The sequence below is a fragment of the Saccopteryx leptura genome, chromosome 2, assembly GCF_036850995.1.
Source record: "Saccopteryx leptura isolate mSacLep1 chromosome 2, mSacLep1_pri_phased_curated, whole genome shotgun sequence".
Classification (NCBI taxonomy): Eukaryota; Metazoa; Chordata; class Mammalia; order Chiroptera; family Emballonuridae; genus Saccopteryx; species Saccopteryx leptura.
In genome coordinates, this window is record NC_089504.1 from 252,381,881 (window position 1) to 252,400,680 (window position 18,800).

The 18,800-nt window shown below is 60.6% G+C and overlaps 1 protein-coding gene across 2 annotated transcripts; it reads right to left on the reverse strand.

Moving 5' to 3' along the window:
• On the reverse strand, positions 1-18,303 carry OLFML2B (olfactomedin like 2B). 2 transcript variants are annotated; one of them, XM_066371353.1, is made up of 8 exons: positions 17,764-18,303; positions 15,438-15,701; positions 13,609-13,716; positions 9,261-9,437; positions 5,884-6,109; positions 4,020-4,535; positions 1,594-1,770; positions 1-1,196 (listed from the first exon to the last, which is right to left on the reverse strand). In XM_066371353.1, exons 1-8 carry the CDS (start codon positions 17,935-17,937, stop codon positions 595-597), a joined length of 2,244 nt encoding a protein of 747 aa, XP_066227450.1. In that variant the 5' UTR covers positions 17,938-18,303; the 3' UTR covers positions 1-594. The 2 variants fall into 2 exon arrangements, with proteins under 2 accessions (XP_066227450.1, XP_066227449.1); XM_066371352.1 differs by having other exon boundaries at positions 4,020-4,538.
• Positions 18,304-18,800: the final 497 nt, after the last annotated feature.

Genomic DNA, 18,800 nt, shown 5'->3' on the forward strand with positions numbered 1-18,800 from the left:
TTATTTAAAAAAAAAAAAAGCATTTTCTGGGTTTTTAAAACTTCTCCAGTATATAATTTTTCCCACCCTTTAGCACTTCTTCCTGCCTCCTCACTCCCGTGTCAGAGCCTCGATGGCTCGAGTCAGGGGACCCCTCTCACCCTTAGGTAGCGGGTGGAGGGCGAGGCTGGAAGCAAGCTGGTCACTGGTCAAAGGAGAAGCTCACTTTTGCATAAAAATAGAAACTGCGGAGGATGAGACCAGCACATACACGTATGGATTGATCTACAACCCATATAAAAAAAATAGACCCCATTGTCAATTTACAGTATACAAAATAATATATATTTTTTGAACAGCACTTACCCATCTGCACACATGCATATGTGCATACACACACTTGTGTACACATGTGCACACACATGTGCACTCAATGCAGATGCACAAACATTGCACACGTGCACTCATAGCACACGCACTCACATGTGCGCACACACTGCACACATGTAGGCACATACACACGCACACACACGCTCATGCACACTTACACACACACACACACACACACGCACACACAAGGTGCAGCAGCCCTGGCACGCTGGTGCAGGCCCGGGGTCAGTAGGCGAAGATAACGTGGTAGGTGACCTGGTGCCCGTTGTCCCAGGCGTAGAGCAGCCGGTCCTTGGGGTTGTAGTCGACCTGGGTGGTGTAGGAGTACTCATTCTCAAACAGCAGGCGCGGCACGATCTGCGTGTTGGTGTGGGTATCGAAGGCGTAGGAGATGTTGGCGTTGCGCTGGTTGTGGCTGTCCACAGCGTACAGCACCCCGCAGATGACGAAGCAGTTGCCATACAGGTTGCGGCGGAGCCCTGTGCGCCATGTGGTCTCCTTCTGCGTGCTCAGGTCCACAGCATTGAGCTTGCTCAGCACGATCACTTCCTGGCTAAAGCCCTCGTCGTCCAGGGCCGGGTAGATGAGCCATAGCCCATTCTCGTCCACGGCAAAGTCCACGTCCGAGTGGCCCTGCCAACTCCAGGGCGTGGCCTCCTCGTAGGCCACGTCGTGCAGCATGGCCCAGGCGGCCACATAGCGGCGGCGCAGGTCGTACTTGATAAGGTTGCGTGTGAAGGCGCGGCTGTAGTAGAAGGCGCCCCCGTACACCACGTGGCCCGTGCCCACCCAGCTGTAGGGCAGCTTGTACGAGTTGCTCCAGCGGCCTGCAGGAGACAAGGCGGCTCAGCCAAGCAGGTGGGCGGCCGGCAGGACTGGGACGCAAGGGGCCTGTGCCCTGGTGTGGCTTGTGGCCCCCACCTTGTTCTTTTCGTAGCAAACTGCTCCTCCCTCGTCTGTCCCCTGGACGCGAGCAGTATCCCCCACCTCCCTGCACTGCATCAAGACCTGGGTGCTGTCCTCCGTGATTGTGGTGACTGGCTGCTGGAGCCCCAGGAAAGGAGGTCCCAACCTCTGTTCCAGGGGTGGGGTGCCCTGCCCCCAGGAAGGTCCCTCCACCATCCCAGTGCCACCCTGCTCACCCAGGGTCACCCTCAGAGTTGGCTGTGACTGGAGCGGGGCGCAGAGGGAAGGGGGGACCCGCAGGTGAACTGCAGCACGCACCCTGTTTGAAGTTCTCCAGGTTCCGGAACTCCACCAGGGTGTTGCCATAGTAATAGTTGGTCACGTAGATCCGCTCATCATCAGCCAGGGGGTCCTTCATCCAGGCCCCCTCGTTCCGCCCGTACGTGTTCTGGGTGGTGGGCCCCGTGATGGTGGACAGCGTGTCTTTGCACCTTCCTGCAGGGAAGAGGCGGGGTGCGGTGAGGGGAGAAAGCCCTGCCCCTGGCTGGTCCCGCACTTAAGAGTCTGGACTCCGCAGCAGGTTCAGCCCTAAGGAATTGGACCCAGACATGGCTCAGCCTCCAGCTCCTGCTGCTTCTCTCGGCCGCCACCCTGCGCTCAGCTGTGTCCTGTCGCCGTCCTGGGCCACTGTCACCACCATGCCTTGCTCCAGCAGCCTCTGACATCTTACCTCTCAAACCCGGCCCCAGAACTCAGGGCTCAGGCTGCCCACCCTGTGGGCAGAATCCCACCTGCCCAGGGAGCCGTGAGCTGGAGGCCACCCCAGATATGCCGTCCACAGTTGGGACCACCTTGGTCCACACTGCACGGCGCAGTGCTGGCTGCACGAGGAGCAGCCTCCGTCCTGTGCAAGGACAGACCTTGTTCCTCGCCTATTTCCTGTGTCTGTGTCCAGGGCCAGAGGCCCCAGTTATGAAAGAAGGTCCAGGTGTTTCAGGGGCTATGTAGTGACCAGTAGAGCACCAGAGACAGGGAAGCTGCTGGTCCAGCAATTTAGAGCACTGACTGGACAGTTCCTGGTCTGAGTCTGGGTGCTGAGCATGGCCCACTGTCCCTAGGCGGCCACGTAGCAGGGCAGGCCACCCCAGGCCCATGCCCAGAGATAGCCCAGTGAGCGGATGGTTGACATTGTTCCTCATGGGGGAGACATTCCCCCCAGGTCATGGCATTCCCAGCCTTAGCAGACCTGTCTGTGCCTGCTGTTGCCATGCTGACCATCCACTGTGCCTCCCCAACACTGCCCTCCCCTTCCCACCCTGGCACCGCCGTCCGCAAAGTAGGAGCCACTCTTCCTGCGTCGCCTACCCTGACATCGCGGGCCTGTGTCAGGGACCCTCCCTTCTGCCTGTGAGCCCCCTGCCCACAACCTCCCCCCCCAGCTCCATCCTGGTGCCGTGCTTTCTCCAGTCCTTGTTTAAACAACCCAAGTTAATGCTGATTTACTTGTTCTGGAACTTTTCTAGAGTTTTACAATCCCCCGAAGATAAGGTCAACATTTAGGGAGATCACCAAGTTGGGTCTGGAAACCGTAGGAAAAGGATGTTCCTTTTACAAGTAGCCGGACGCCCCCAACACTCAAAATAATCAAAATCAAAGTCGATAAATAGCCAACAACCTCCGTGGGCAGGAGGTCTACCCCATAACTGTCAATTCGCTAAGAACAGGGACCTGCTGCCCGTGACAGGGTGACTCGTCAGGCACAGGGCATCCGGGGCCTGCAGACAAGGTCTGGGAAGGAAGCCCGTGCCCAGTGACGGACAGACACCGGACAACAAGAAACAGTGAAAGCAACTCCTAAAGACAGGCTCGCCAAGAATGCCTGCCACCTGCATAGGGCCCTTCCCACCCTCAGAATCAGAGGAAAACTCATCTGCGTCCTGTCCCTGCACTTTCTGCGCAGAAGACTCAGGAGGCAAAACTCCATCTCTGAAAAGCAGACAGGCTTGTCTCAAAAGCCAAGACCTCATCTCCTGTGACGACATCGTTTGCGTTGAACAGAACAGTGACCGACGTGAGAGGCTATACCCCACCCCTGGCTCCTACCTTGGTCCCCAGCCCCCAGGACACGGGGCGCCTCCTGTCGGGGCCTCAGCATCTCAGCTTGAGAGGGGACCAAGGAGTGCTGGGCTCAGGGCCTGGCTCCAGGAGCATGGTCAAGACTGCCTAGGGCCAGTGTGGACATGGGACCCTCCCTTAGATCCCAGAGCGTTCTGCAGTGCCCCCCCACCCCCGGCAGGAAGAGGAAAAACAGCTACCTCTCCTCCACCTTTTCACTCCCTGTCCTGCTGGCCGAGGTCATGAGACAGCCCAGGTGGCCCTGGTCACTGGCAGTTCCCTGTCCCCACCCACCATTATTCCGGGATCCTTCCCTGGGGGAAAGGGTCCTTAACCAATTTCTAACTTCAACCGAGACCCACACACCCAATGCCCACCATAAAGCCCGGCACAGAGGCGCCCGACAAACGTCTGTAAAGCTAACAGATCCGAGGTCTTGGCTCCATCAGTTCATGTGCATTTCAGAAAGGAGGTCCCTCTGGACACGTGAACCCAGGCTGTTAAGGTGTCCAAGGTGTAGCAGCATTGGCTTTTGTCCACGAGGGAGTCTGACCACTTGGCTACAGCCCATTTCCGGGATCAGCCTTCCGCCCGAGCTGACCAGACCAGGCTAGGCAGATGGCACTCACCTATGACATTCCGGATGTCGTCTTCCTCTCCCGGGTTCAGGGTAGGGCTGGTGGGGGCTATGCCCTGCCCAGCAGTGGTGTCCTTCCCCAGCGAATCTGTCCCAACGGCAGTGGGAGGCACTGGGGCCGGGTATGTGGTCTCCAGAAATGTGTCCCCGGGAGCCACCGGCAGAGAGGCTGGGGCTGGGGCTGGTGGGGGCTGGGTGGCTGAGCGCGACACAGTGGTGGCTGGAGGCTCAGTGGAAGGTATGAAGGCAGCCTCCCCCGGTGGGTCTGGGGACGTAGACATCGTTGGCAGTGGGGTGGGAACTGGTTTGGCCAAGGTGGAGACAGTGGGGTCTGGGACGCTGGGGGCTGAGGACAGGGCTGTGGCCTTGGTGCTCACGTCAGGGGTCACAGCAGTGCCGTGGCGGGTGGCCGTTGGCCTGCGGGGCGCACTGGTCAGCAGGTCATCATGTCTCAGCAGCTGGTCCTCAATCAGCAAATCCACTCCACTGTCACCACTGAAAAGCTCGTCTTCTGGGGAACAAACAGTATCACATGGGCTCGGGAGGAATGGCTGTTCGATGACCCAGGGCAGGCAGCACTGGGGGGTGAGTAAGAGGGTTTCTCCCTCAAAGCGATGCCATGGCTTAGGGACAGAGCCTGCTAGGACTGAGGAGAAGGGGAAGGGAGCACAGACCGAAGTTGTTCCCATGTGGGCTTTGCCTCAGGGACTTGGGCCACCAGGAGGCCAGTCCTGAGAAGTTAGTCACCACCCAGGCATCCACGGAGCAGGTATTCATGGTGCATGAATGATAGTGGAAACAGTTAGGGCCTCCTGGACCCACCTAGTGGGAGTCACACTAATAGCAGACTGACCGTGCACATGCTGGTGGAGAGAAGTCGGTGGGCGAGGAGGCCTGGGGAGCTGGGAGGGAAGGGACAGTGGTCAGGATGACTTGGTGGGGAGGGAGGTAAGGGAGAGAGCCAAGCAGCTCCAGGGGAAGACTGTTCTGGGAGGAATGGCCGCCATGCAAAGGTCCTGGGGCTGGAACATGCCTATGAGGCCGAGAGCAATGTGGCAGCTGGTGATGGAGGGTTCAAGGTGGAGGTAACAAAGGGGGCACAGGAGCTGGTTCTGGGGTGAGAGGGCTCTTGGGCGCTAAGTGTGGACTTCAGTTTTTATCCTGAGTGAAATAAGTGACCCTGCAGGGTTCGAGCAGAGAAGAAATGCAGAGGTACAGACACTCCAGAGAGGACACAAAGAGTCTAGCCACAACAGGAGGAGGTGGTAAACAGATAAATCTCATCTGCGCATCAAAGGCACCCCGAGGAGCCGGACGTGCCCATGACAGGCAGGAACATGACATCGGCAGGCAATACATGTGACTTGTCCTGGAACATGCGAAAAGCCTCCCACAAGTCAGTAATAAAAAACAAAGGCAACAACCGCTGTTAAGTAGGCAGAGTGATGATGGCAGTGGCTGGGTGAGCAGAGCCGGCACAAGTCAGGGACCTGGACCCTTCGGGTGCTGCTAAGGGAACAGGTACAGGGCTTAGGGAAGAAGATAATGATTAGAAAAGTCAGCGTCTTTCTGGGAAAAGTCAGAGGATGGAGGGAAGGGAGGTACCGAGGGTCAGGCGCATCGAGCGGGTCACCCCCTCCACGCCTCAGGAGCTCAGGTGCCAGGTGGTCTTGTGAAGCCCAGAGATGTCAGGGGACCTGCCCAAGGCCCCCAGGAGGTGGGGAGGGAATTCAGCAAGAACACCAGGTCACTGTGACTGTGGCAACCTCGCTGGTGGCATATAGCCTTGCACAGATGGTACAGGCATGGGGGTCCCTCTCGCTTGGCCTCTGGTGGCCCTGCTGACCCCAACTCACGCTGCTCTTCGATGTCATTCTCGTCCTCGGGGTCCTTGGCTTTGTAGTAGGTGATGCCCCGGATGACAGTGGGCTTGGAGGCCGGCCGGCCCCGCAGGTGCACCTGCCTCTGGAGGGGCCGCTGTGGCCTCCCCAGCTCGGGCGGGGCCAAGGGCCGCGTCCGCAGGAGCTCAATGGAGTTGACGTGCTGCGACACGGTCTCCTCCCGCAGGAACCGCTCCTCGTACTGCGTGCCGGAGGGGACACAAGCAGGGCAGGTCATGGTCAGTTGGGCAGGGCGGGGCCCCTGGCCATGCCAGTGACAGGGGCCCGCTGAGTGCCAGGCTGGTTCCCTGCACGTTACACGTGACACCAACCTAGCGTCTGCACTGCTCCTGTCGGGGAGGAGCTCGCTCTGTTGTCCTCAAAGACTGGGAAACTGAGGCACACTGACGTTACCGAGCAGGGCCTATGAGCTAGTGTGCTCCAAGTTGGGGACCTCGGGGTGTCCTCTCCGCTGCCACAGCCATGAAGGCCCCTCTCACCCGGGTAGGTAGTGTTCCCCGAGACCCTGTCACTCTAGACCCCAGTGAAATCCATCCAGAGAGCTGAGCCACTTGGAAACAGATCTCCCATCCCCAGATGCTGGGAGCCCTGGGGGGGCCCAGCAGGCCTTTGGGGTCACTGAGTGCTCACTGGGACCCACCCGCTGCCACAACAACATCCTCACTCTGCACAGGGGGGACCAGCTCAGGCTCTCGTGTTGACCTTTAAAATCTGGCCTAGAGCAAACATGGAGCCTGCACTCCCGGCCACACCCTGGGCCTGCGCCGGGCCTCCCATGACGAGAGTTAATCCAGATGGCGCAGCAGACGTGCGCCTGGCTCCTGGCACGCCGTGGAGACCAAGCCCTGGAAGCCAGGGTCCCCTGGCTGGGGCCTGAGAGGCACCCAGAGGGACCCGGCAGACAGGTCCCGGCAGACGTGGGTCATGGCTCCCCGCCCCACGATAGCTCCCCACCCCACCCCCCTCCCGTCTCTGGCCGTGGAGGTGAACTTGATGAGAGGTCAAGGGATACATTGTAGCGAGCACCTATTTAAAGGTCAGATGTGTCCCTTTCTGTTACTTTTCACCCCTCCACCCCACCCCATACACGGAGACAAGTCAACCTTATCACCCTTGATTTACAGATGAGAGAGGCTCAGAGTTGTGGTGTATTCTGGTCGAAGGTCAGTTGATTGGTGGCCACGAGGGACGCCCACTGGGCCCCATGGCGATCCGGCAGGCCCGGATGACCTGAGCTCTTTCTTCCCTGCACAGGCCATGGAGCCCAAAGCTGTGACCACAGGACTAGCTCCTGTGCCCTCCAAAACCTCGTCTGATCTCCTGGTCCTCAGGGCCACTATCTGGCTGGTATCCAGCAGGCCTGGGGACCCCACGTTTCCCACAGGAGAGGCAGATAAGAGGCCCCAGCCCTGGAGTCAGACATTGTGGGCCATCTAATTGCTGGGCCTGGGTGTCCCTGTCCCCATGGCCAGAGCAGGCTGTCATCTCGTGGCAAACCCCAGGAGCTCTAATTCCCAGCTCTCGGAGCCAGGCGGGGCTGCAGCTCCTCCTTGGAGCCGAGGGAATGGAGCCGGCCCTCACACAGGCGCAGCCAGGGAATGTGTCACTTCCCGGGTTCCTGGCGACAGGCTGCATGGGGCTGCAGTAGCCCCCCCCCCCCCGGACTCTGACACCCTCTCTCTGCTAATCCAACACTGCTCTGTGACTTCAGCTCCTGGCGTCTGGCCGCCCCCTCTCCCAGCCTGCACCCAGAGCTGTCGCCAACTCTCTGGGCAAGGACCTTCTTGGAGAGGAGCCTCCAGGATTGTCACCCACCATTCTGAGAAACTGTGACATCATCTACAAGAGCCCTGAAAGGACCAACCAGACCCAGATGCCCACTCTGTCCCATCAGCACAGGCTCACGGAAGAGACAGGGACAAGGGAGGGGAAGAGGCCAGCCTCAGCGCCACCCCACCCCCGCTGCCCTGGCCCTATCCCCCCCCCCCCGCCCCTTGTGGTGGGTCGTGCTGACTTCAGCAGCGTGAGGACGTGAGGACGGGGGACCGCAGAGGGACAGGGCTTTGCTGAGCAAGGAGAAAAGTCTGGTGTGGGATTGGGTTTGTTGTTTGCCCTCAGGAATCTGAGCTGGTTCTGAGCAACCCACACAATGTGTCACTGAGGCGACGGGCGGCTCTCTTCTCAGCCGTCTGGACGCCGGACGCCTGCTCTGGGCAGCAGGCAGCGGAGGGTGCCGGCCAGGCCGTGATGGGTACCTCCAGGTTCCCCCTTCCAGCACAAATGCCCTTGGTCTGTGGTTTTGGGCTCAGACCTGCTCAGGGGTGTCCCACCAAGCCAACTAAGCACATGCCCAGGGGCAAGCACATTGGGGACACCCTGAAATGGGAATGGACATAATTTTTAAAGGAATATATTTCCAAGAAGCCTCAGGGACAGGGAACTATGGGCCTTCCTCACATGTATTCTCCGGTTTGGTTCTGCGTCGCACTCCGGGCACGGTGCAGGCACCACCCTGCCCCCAGACTGCACCTGCCCCATTCCCCAAACCACACTGCCCAACACCCCTTGAGCTGTTCTGCCCAGGCCCACAGGACAGGCCTACTTTCTCACTGACCCCCATGCACAATGACCAGGCAGCAGCGTCCTGTGGGCAATGCTACCCGGCTCTTTCTACCCGACGGCAGCCTGGGTGGCGGCTCCGGCTCCTGGCTGTTCCCGTCCCAGGCCCCGTCTGACGGCCCCGGGTGGACAGGCACTGCTCACATGCTGGCCTTGCCTCCTGGTGGTGTCCGCACTCTTTGCCCCCTTGGGTCAGCTCCCAAATTAATGCCTGTTTCTGAGGCATCCGTTTAGGGGACAGCTGACCACACGTTGAACCAGCAGCGCGTACGCTAACTCAGCAACAAGAGCCATAGCGCCCGGGCACCGAATGGGGAGGAACTATTAGCAAGCAGGTCTCTGGGCATTGCTCAAATCACACCAGACTGTTCGCGCACGGGTGGCACTGCGCATGGGATGCAGCGGGGTGGGCAGGGACGGAGGTGGGAGACCCTCCACCTCTTCCTGGATGGACAGGACGACCATACGCTTTCCTGAGTTTCTCTCCTCACCAGTGACGTGAGGCTCCTTGCCTCTGCCCGGCCACTGTCTAGCTGCATGCTGCCTTCAGCACTGGTTCGTGACCCTTCCTGGCTCCCAGTGTTGAGTGAAATGGACCCGCCCACCTGGCCCTGCTGCCCGCAGAGGTGCCACGGGGTGAGATGGGACCGTGCCAGTTAAGAGGTCAGATCTGATGGCTCGGTGCAGTGTATGTGCTCGGGGCAGGGCTATACCTCAGGGTGGGCGAACGCGGCTGCCGTGTCCCTCTGCAGGGCCGTGCGGATGTCTGGGAGGCCGGCCGCACCATTCCGGGAGCAGTTCTCTTTGCCTCGCTGGGTCATCTCAGCGCGGATCCCAGCGACGTCCTCCTTGATTTGCTCATTTTCCTTGGTGAGGTTTTTGGAAACTTCCTTAGAAAACATTTAAAAAGAGGATTCATTAATGCGCTTGGAGACCAGCAGGAAGCGCCACCACCATCTTTCGTTCAGAGCGCAGAGACCTGCGGCCAGGCTGAGACGCTGGCCAGGCAGCAAGGGGGCCCCAGGGTGTGTCCAGCCCTGTGCTGAGGACCTGTCCCGAGGTCCTGGTCTTGGGTCTCAGGTCTCTGCAGAATTTCCGATAGCTTGGCTCAGACAGCCCCACTGTGGAAATACTGCCCAACATCACCCCACTTTCCTAATCGCAACCTTGTGTGTTTAAGGTCGAGTGCAGCAGAAAGGCAATAAATGCGCCTGGGGTGCCCCTCCTGGGGACATCGAGATGACAGGTCTCACCGGAGAGAGGGTCAACTTTGCAGGAGAAAGACAGCCCACCACACCAGGCTCTGTGGGTGGCACGTGTGTGGCCGGAGAGCCCAGGAAGGAGTGCGTCTCCAGGGCAGCTGGGGCAGCGTCCTGCGGAAGCTGAGTGCCGTGGGCTCTGAGCCATGGGCCGTCGGCGGGCTCAGAGCTGCTCTTTCTCCTCTAGGATTAGAGACGTATCCTGCGCTGGTGTCCGACACTGTCCCACTGGGGCCCCACTGAGGTTTCCACGAGCACCTGGACTGTGAAGTTGCCATGTTCTCCTCCGGGCTGTGTTTTGGGGGTGGGGGGAGGAAGCAAGCAGGTGAAGCAGAGGGTGCCTCGGTGCCCTGTCTTTCTCTGACACACAAACACAGGCAGCCTGGCAAGAATGCTGCTGTGTCCTAGATGGACGCCCCAAGTCCAGGCCAGCGGTGACACCAGACACCGTGGCCCGGGTGCTCCTGCAGGGCCTGCCCAGAGGAGCCCTGAAGTGCTTGTTAAAACTGGCAGTGCCATTCAGTTGCGAGGAAGGACCTGGTGTGCTCCACGGGGCACAGGCCAAGCCGGGAGCTGTGAATCGCACAGAACTAACTGGGGGAACAGAAGTGCATGAGAGAAAGGCCCAGTGGGAGGGGACTCACTGGGCGTGCAGTCCTTCCTGGTGGGTGTGACATGCAGAGTGGTCAGGGGTGGTCATTAAGAGCATGGATTCTGGAAGCAGGACCGGGCTGTGCCCCCACCCTGTGTGAGAGGGGGAAATACCAGCTCTCCCTGTGAGTCGTTACGAGGAGTATGGGGCTCCCACGAGCGGACAGTTACAGCTGGCGTGGGCCCTGAATGCAAGCCTGACCTTTCATTTCACAGAGGAGGGAACCAAGGTCCAGAGTTAAGGGCACAATTTGCCCAAGATCCTTTAAAACAGGTGATGGAGCTGAACCCAGCCCCTGACCTCCCAACAACACTGAGGACATCTGAGGGGGCAGAGAGGGTTTGCACACCCACAGGTGCTGGGCTTTCACAAGTCCTTGCTCCGCGAGTGTGGTCCCATCACAGGGAGCCAGTTAGGCCCAGCTGCCCGTGGTCACAGCCCGCCTCCCCACAAACCCAGGTGATGTGTACACAAGTGGGGTCTGTGGAGTGCTGAGCCGTGGGTGGCAGGCGGGCGGAACTGCTAGGACAGGACAGACGGTGAGAGGTGTTTCATAGGGTTCAGGGCTTTCTGGGGTCCTGGTTGGACTTCCCGTGGCTCTGCACCTGTGTGAGCACCTGGGAGGGCACCCTGGCATCTCTGTGACACACACGTCCTTAGATGGGTACGCAGCCTCGTGGGGTCAGGTTCCACCTCTTACTTCACCACTAATGCATCTAGTAGAGGGGCCAGTTGTAAGCCAGATTGACGAGTACCCTGCTCTGGTGACGACCCCCTCCAGAAGGGGAAGTCAGGAGGAAACAGGAGGTGTCAACAAGGCATCCCTCGTGTGACGAGGACCATGAAGGAGTAAGTCAGAGCGACACGGCAGGGCAGTGACACACATCCGGGGCGGGGGGGAAGCTGAGGTGTGTCCTCTTTTGCTGTCCAGAATGGCCCCAGGACTCCACTCTGGGGGCCCAGTTGCTTGGCCCTAAGTAGCCTTGTTACCCAAATAAGGTCCACTGACTCCTGAGCAGCCCGAGGCCAGGGACACCCGTGTGCTCGCCACTGAGCCCCGTGACTCGGGGTTGTGGGCCCCTGGAGGCCCCTTGTCACTGATTCATAGTCTTCAGTACCCCCCCCCCCCCGCCAGGCCAGTGAGGAATCCGCTTCTGGGTGTGCACCCAGCAGGCAGGAGGCAGCCCGGCCCCCAGAGCGCAGAGGGGCAAGGGCACAACCCGAACTATCAGCAGGCTGGTGAAGGCATCCCCCCATCGACAGCCCCCCACCCACCTCACCCTGGTTCCCTCCCTGCCTCAGTCCTCTCACGCTGAGGGCCTGTGTGGGGCACTTCTCAGGGCACAGGGGATGCCCCCCACACACTGGGCGCTCTCTATCCTTCCCTGGCAGAAGGGAGAACCCTGTGAGCTCAGCCTCAGCCCCTCCTGGGACAGCGGCAGCCGTGACATGAACAGTGCGTGCAGCTGGGCTCGTGGGCCACGCGGGCGGCGGGGCAGGAAGGGAGTCCTGTCAGCAGGGCGAGCGTACCCCGTGGTCCCTACCAAGGATCCCTGGGCAGAGCAGCAGCGGGGAGAAGAAGAGGAGAGGCAGATGGGCTGGCACAGAGGCCGTAGTAACCTGAGACCTGGGGGGTCTGCCCTAAGTCAGCCCCAGTGCGGGCTAAAGTGGGCACAGGACAGGTACCATGGGTGGGAGAGGCAGCCTTGGGAACAGCTGGCTGCTGGGAGCAAGCTGTGTCACCAGATGGACAGATGCACAGACAGACACCAGCGAGGAGAGAGTGTGAGAACTAGGCAGGGTTGCTGAGCAAGGGGGAGCTGGACGTAGGTGGACTTGGGGTGCAGCGGGCACAGGGCAGCAGCCGGTCAGAGCCCAGCTTGAATGAGCCAGCATGACCAGGTATCCAATGGGGAATGGGCGTGGGGGCTGATGGAGGCGGGGGGGTCTGCCCCTGGGTAAGGACTGTATCTGCACCTTGTCCAGTTGGTGGACAGCTGTGTGCACGCTTGGCTAAGAATAGCCGAAGCTCTGGGACCTGGGGAAGGTGAGCAGGTGCTGTGCTCGGGCAGCTCTCGGCCCCTGGTTTGTCCAGCAGGACACTGGGGAGGCACTGCTCTGGAGACGTAGGCACCGCCTGGCCGTGAAACCACACAGGGCTCCACTGGACGGACCAGGAATGATGATGCCTGCCTCCCTCCCCAGGCTGGGGACGGACAGTGGTGAGGGCTGCATGGGCAGCCTGGCACCCGTGGTCGAGGTGGAGCAGGAGGGCCGGGTCTCAGCAGATATGTGGGGGAAAGGGCAGGGACGCCCAGACATGTGGAGGAGACCGCGCTGGATACCAGCTGGGCCAAGCGAGAGCCCCAGCCACGCAGCAGGCATGGGCCCTCTTGTCCCGGAGCCGCCTGACCCACGGGTAGGTGCTGGGTGGCACAGGGCCTAGATGGAGAGCCAGCCCCACGGGCACATGGAACAACATCCCATGGGACCGACATGAGCAGGTGTGGGGGTCACTGGGCCCAGTGTCAGGGCTGGTTCCGGCAGCTCAGCCTGCTCTTCCATCCAGGACACAATGAGGACCAGGTGGCTGGGGACGGCTGCCCAACAGACAGCTGTCTCCAGCCCCTGAACAGCTGGTGCTCAGACTGTCAGGACAGGCAGGATGGCCCGCTCCCTCTGACCACGGGTGACGAAACTGAGCAGCCGGCCTGCGGGCGGGGCCCCAGCTGCCACGCTCACTGGCTCCCCAAGCAGACAGCTGCGAGCAGCTAGCCCATGGCAGGTGCTGACTGAGACCTCGGCAACAGGGTGACTCAGACCCGGGTGCCCTGGAGAAACCCCAGGCCTCTGTGACGAACGTCACAGGAGGGGGACTCACCACCCCTTGACCCCAGTCGCGCTGGCTACATGGTCCTTCCATAGGAAAGGAAAAGGTATTTACATTACATTTCACTGACTCTCTTGGCCACTGACAATGTGGCAAAATTCTGGATGAGTGTGCCATATGCATTTTTTCTTTCCAAAGAACAGAATGGGTTTAAGTCTACTCAGGCTGTGTGCTTTCAGAAAAAGTGCCATGGGATGTTTGATTCGCGTTTGAGTTCGATAGAGAGAGAGAGAGATGCGGAGACTCAGGCCCGGCCTTACCTCCTCCAGTTTGTCCACTCGCCCCACCAGCTTGGTGGTGACCGAATGCAACTTCAGGAGGTCCAGGCCATAGAAAGCTCCTTCCAGCATGTCTATGATGGTGGCGAGCTGCGGGACAAGGACACAGTTAGTTTGGGGCAGACAGACTCTAGGCGAGATCCGCAGAGAAGCCCCAGCGGGGGATGGAGAGGCAGCCACGTGGGCAAATGCGACAGGTGTGTCTGCCTGCTGGGGTCTGGGGTGAGCAAATGGAAGAACCCCACGGGAACAGGTAAAACTGTTCATTCCTCTTGGTAGATCTGTCCGTCGCAGGCATGTCTATCTTTCCCACTGTGAGCTCTTTACGAGCAGTGCCTGAGTGGCCTGGTCTCTGTTGGCCTGGCACCTGGCCCACAGAGGCCATTCATGCACACTCAGCAAGGTGGCTCTGAACTTCAGTGCCTTGTGGGTGGGCCCCTAAGGCACTCACCTCCATTGTCTACTGGGGGTCCTAGAAAACACCCCATTTCCCCGCAGCCCTGAGAGCTAAACCAACCCTGACATGAAAGCGGTTAGTGACCCCCATCTCTGAGGTGGCAAGCTGTCACAGGCTCCTGGTCCTCCCAGTTCCACCAATACTGCCCTTCCTGCCAGTACGGAGCCCCTGGGGGAAGGTGGCCAAGGCTCTGGGGCATCCAGGACTATGGGACAGGCACAGGGGCAGAAGACACATGCTTCCAGACTGCTGGACACATGTCTGCTTCTCTGCTCCCCACCTCGCCCTAGCCTTGCGATTGGAGGAACTGCCCACCTACGACACACCTGTGTGTGGAACATCCTTCCTCCCCACCAGGCGGAGGGAGCCGCACCCAGGGTAAGGCCGTGGAAGGGTGTCTGGTTCACATGCACTGTGTGGAGGCCCTGATTCCCAGTAGAAAGTGCTGCCTGCCTGTGCCAGGACCCCCCCCCCCCGTGCCATCCTGTAACCGGTGACCATGCCTGTGGTTCGGAGAGCAGTTTCAGGGCAGAACTGCAGCTCCGAGGGGTGGGGCTGAATCCCCAGTCGCTCACTGTCCAGTTACACGCCACTCTGCTTCCAGGGGCAGCGGTGACTGCCCGCGACCAAGAGAGCGCCAGGCGCCAGCCAGCTGAGCGGCACTTTCCCGGGTTACTCATTTCCGCGGCGCCCGTTCGCCTTGTGCCAGTCCTGCTCAGCGGCTGTCACCTCGTCAACTCTCGGAACAGTCCCACCAGGAATACCTTGTTGTTCCCACTTTTCATTCGTGGGGGGACTCAGGCCAGATGGGTAAATAATTGGACTCGGATGACGCAGCCCGTGGAGGCGGAGCAGTGACTGAACCCATCTGTCTGACGCCCGAGCCAAGCTCCTCCGCTGCCCACGCTGCAGGGATGGGGGATAGCAGGGACCTGGCAGGGACCCGGCCAGCCCATGGGGCTGCCCCAGGTAAGCCTGAGCCCCCCATACTGTGCACCAGGATCGCAGGGTCACAGCTAATGTCCGGACCCCAGGACCCTCTCCCTGGCATCACCCAGCCCTTGCACTGAGGACTTTGTGGCTGTCCCCTGCCTCACTGGGGTGCAGGCTGGTGACAGTCAGCAAGGCGCCACTCCTGGGGAAGAACGCCAAGTTCTTCTGGCCACTGGGCCTGGCAGCTGCCCCCAGGCCTGGCTCCCCAAGAAAGGCGGGCACACGGGGCTCTGGGCATCTCCCTCAGACACCAGGGCTGAAAGTGACTGGTCTGCATAAAGGCCTGTGACCCAGCCCCCTCCCAGTCTCATCAGACTCCCGGTGCCCCCTCGCCTGTGGCATTACCCCCAAGGGGTCCCACCTTCAAGTCCTGGCTGTCTGCCTCTCGCAGCTTCCGCAGCCGAAAGTCACCCTCGCAGGGGTTGAGGGCGGAGGGCGGAGCGACACAGGCACACTTGCAGGAGGGGCCGGAGGTGATGGTCTCCACAGTGTAAAAGTCCTCCTTCCTGGAGGCCCCTGCGTTGACCCTCTGGCAGGCTTCCTGGCCCAGGGGTCTCACGACACACTTGCACTGGCAGTTGGAGCCCTCGGACACAGCCTTGACCTTGTCATAGTCTCCTAGCAGCTAGACAGACAGGGAGGACGGGGAGGGTGTGTGAACATAGGCCCAAGGAAGGCTCTCCACTCACTTGGCCAGAGAGACCTCAGACAACTCGGACCGTGACACGAGGTGTCATTGCAGCACCGTCTGCTGATTGTGATGTCCCCCTGAAGCCACCACGTGCAGCTTCCTCCTTGTTCTGGGGACCTGGACGCTTCTTGGGGGTCTCAGCCTTTCGCCATTTTAAGGATAAAAGCAAACGGGCCCCATCCTCCTTCCAATGGTCCTTGCCCATGTGAGCACCCAGGTTTAGACTAGAGAAGGAGTGGAGACAGACTGACGAAACACCGGCCTCCCCCACTCAGCCTTCCATGACCGAGCGCCTCCTCGGACTGTGCTGGGTGCCCCCGAGGAGAGGAGATGGGCAGATGGAGGGCCTGCTCTCAAGGACCACAGTGCAGAGATCGGTCACCGCCAGCAGAGGGGTTCACCCCTGCGTGCCCAGCACAGGGAGAGCTCAACCAGGGCCACCTTGCACCAGCCAGCACCAGGAAAACTTCTCAGAGGAGGTGGTGTTTGATCTGGGCCTCAGAGATGGGTTAGATTTGGAGAAGGTACTGGGTGAAGAAGTCACTGAGCTCACTGAGCTTAAGGACTTATTTGGCACCTAGTGCAGCTTCTGAACCCAAACTCCTGGCCAAATCCAGGAATGCAGACCAGCAGCCCCCTCTGCTTCTACGGTAAGAACCGTTGACTCAGGGTGCTGCCGCCCCCCGCCAGCCTCCCCAGGCAGGAACACATGCCACAGCTGGCTCCTGGGTGCTTGCTGGGGAACAGGCTCCTCTCAGCTCCTGTCCAGCAGGCCCCGTGCCCTCAAAGCCAGGCTCCCTTTCTAGGCACGGACACGGCTCCTCCCATCCATCCGGCTTCTGACCCGGCAAGCAGGCAGAGCTTGCTGCAGTGGTCACACTCCTGGGATGCTGGCCCAGCGGGGGGACAGGCTTGTCATGTTTTCCTTGCAAAGGTTGGGTTTCTCCTAACGCTAATATTTGTTTTAGGGCTGCTGTCAAACACAACGGCTCAGGGTGACTGACAGGCTGGGCTGACCCTCACCTGGATGGGACCCCCTCCCTCCAGGGGCTCCTCGCTTGCTGGGGAGAGTTTTGCCAGTGGTTCCGCAGGCCTGCAATGTGAGGCACTTGTCTTTCCAGTTTAGGGGTCAGTGTGTGGTTGTGGATGGAACAGGGCACATATTAGCATAATTATTAAGGGAAGGCCTGGGAGGCTGGGGTTTGATAGGAGCCCAAGGGCCAAGTGCTTGTGGAGGTGCAGGCAGCCACCTGCTCCTGGTCCTTGCTCAGTCACCCCCTCCTTCGATCACGATGACACCCACTGCACGTCTGGCTCCGGCCCTGGGGAGCAGGAAATCAACAGCCTAGGGAGAGCTGTGCCTGACAGTCAAAGGGTCAAGGCGAAGGCTGTCGGAAACCTGCTCTGCCCACCCCCAGCTCAGACCCTTCCGAGACTGACTGTCCTGGGCTGTGGACTGGGAAGAGGATGTGTAAGGATTGAGTCATAACACAGAGGAAGCCCTCTGTAAAGGGACACATAACCAAGCCCCTTGCTATCAGCTGTCATTCGTCCCCGACCCCTAGGTGGGTCTGTGTTTCCACGCTGCCTCCCTCCCTCATCGGGGTCATCAGCCCCTCTGGGTGGGGGGACCTCACAACGTCGCCGTTCTGCTCACATTCACCCCATCTCCTCCTGGGTGTCCATACCTGCTGTGAGTCTTCTCCCCATGGGTCTCACCGTCAGCCTCTGCCCAGCGCCCGCCTGCATTCACATTCCTGCCCCAGCCAACGGCCACGCAGACCAGAGGCGGCCCTGCTCCCCAGCCCCGAACCAAGAGGCTGTGATCATTTCCCTTACTTCTCTGTTTTCTCCTGATTCCATAACCTTGAAAGACTCACGTCCCTTCCCCTAAGAACATACTCTAATCGATAAATAATCAAAGGCCCCTCAGCCAGGACCACCTCCTGGCTCTTGGCCCATCCCGGGCAGGCAGGTGGCAGGGGCTGCTGCCTACCTGAGACAAGACGTTCTCCTGGTTGTCTGCCTCATTCTGCAGGGTCTCGGCCTCCGTGGGTGTCACCGTCTGGGCGTTCGGGGGCTCACGGGATCCTGTGGGGGTGACGCCGGACACGCAGCCCAGAGCCACACCCAGAGCCAGGCAGAGGACCAGCAGCAGAGGACTGGCCATGAAGGCGCGACAAGAAGGGGCTCGGCCCCGGGGAACCTCCTCTGGGGTCAGGCAGGGATCCAGCAGCAGCTAAGGTTGGCGGGCGTCTCTGCCAGTCCGAGGCGGGTGCTCAGAGCGCCTCCCCCAGCTGGGTGCAGCCGAGCGCGGCGGGTACCCCGTGGACCCTGATCATGTCCCCCAGGCGCTAGCAGCTCTGGCTGGGGCCGGCGCGGGCGGCGCGGGGTAGGGGGAGGGCCGCGCGGCCTCAGGTGCGAGGAGGGTCCGGGCAGGGCGGGCAGGCGCGCCGGGCGGCAGCAGGGTGCCGGGGGTCGCCGGGCGGGTGGCTGGGAGCCTGGGCGCACGGACCGGCGCCGACGGCTGGGCGCGGGCGCAGCGAAGTGTTCGCAGGGGGAGGGCGGAGCCTCTATTGTGCGGCCTCCGAGGTGCAGCCAGTGACAGCGCGGGGGAGGAGGGGGCACGGGAGAAGGAGGGACGAAGAAGGAGGGGAGGGAGGAGAGAAGGGAAGAAGAAGACCGAAAGCCCAGGGCGCCCCTGACCTTCTTCTCTCATGGAGCTCAGGGCCCTCTGCCGCTGGGGCGTCGGAAGGGCACCCTTTCCTTAGTAGGACCATAAATGAGGAGGAGAGAGAAATGTCCACGAGCTGAACTGTGGCCCTCGGTGCTCACAGCGGCAGAGAGGGCTGCAGAGGCAGAGGAACTGCTGGCTGCGGACCTGGGACAGAAGGGCCTCTGCTCCCCACCTTTCTCGGGCTTCCCCGGCTGGCAGCTTTGAACTTGGCGCTGCCTTGTGGTTTGCTGACCACTACGGCTCTGGGACCTGGTGACACCTCCACCCAGAGGACCACCATTGAACTCCCTGGGGTG

Bases quoted from the DNA above. Each gene is read 5' to 3' on its own strand.
- OLFML2B (XM_066371352.1), bottom strand. From the start codon at position 17,937: ATGGCCAGTCCTCTGCTGCTGGTCCTCTGCCTGGCTCTGGGTGTGGCT. The intron at 13,717-15,437 runs GTGGGACCCCTT...CTTGTCCCGCAG, and splicing joins CAGACAGCCAGGACTTGAAG to CTCGCCACCATCATAGACAT. The intron at 9,438-13,608 runs GTAAGGCCGGGC...ATGTTTTCTAAG, and splicing joins GAGTGGACAAACTGGAGGAG to GAAGTTTCCAAAAACCTCAC.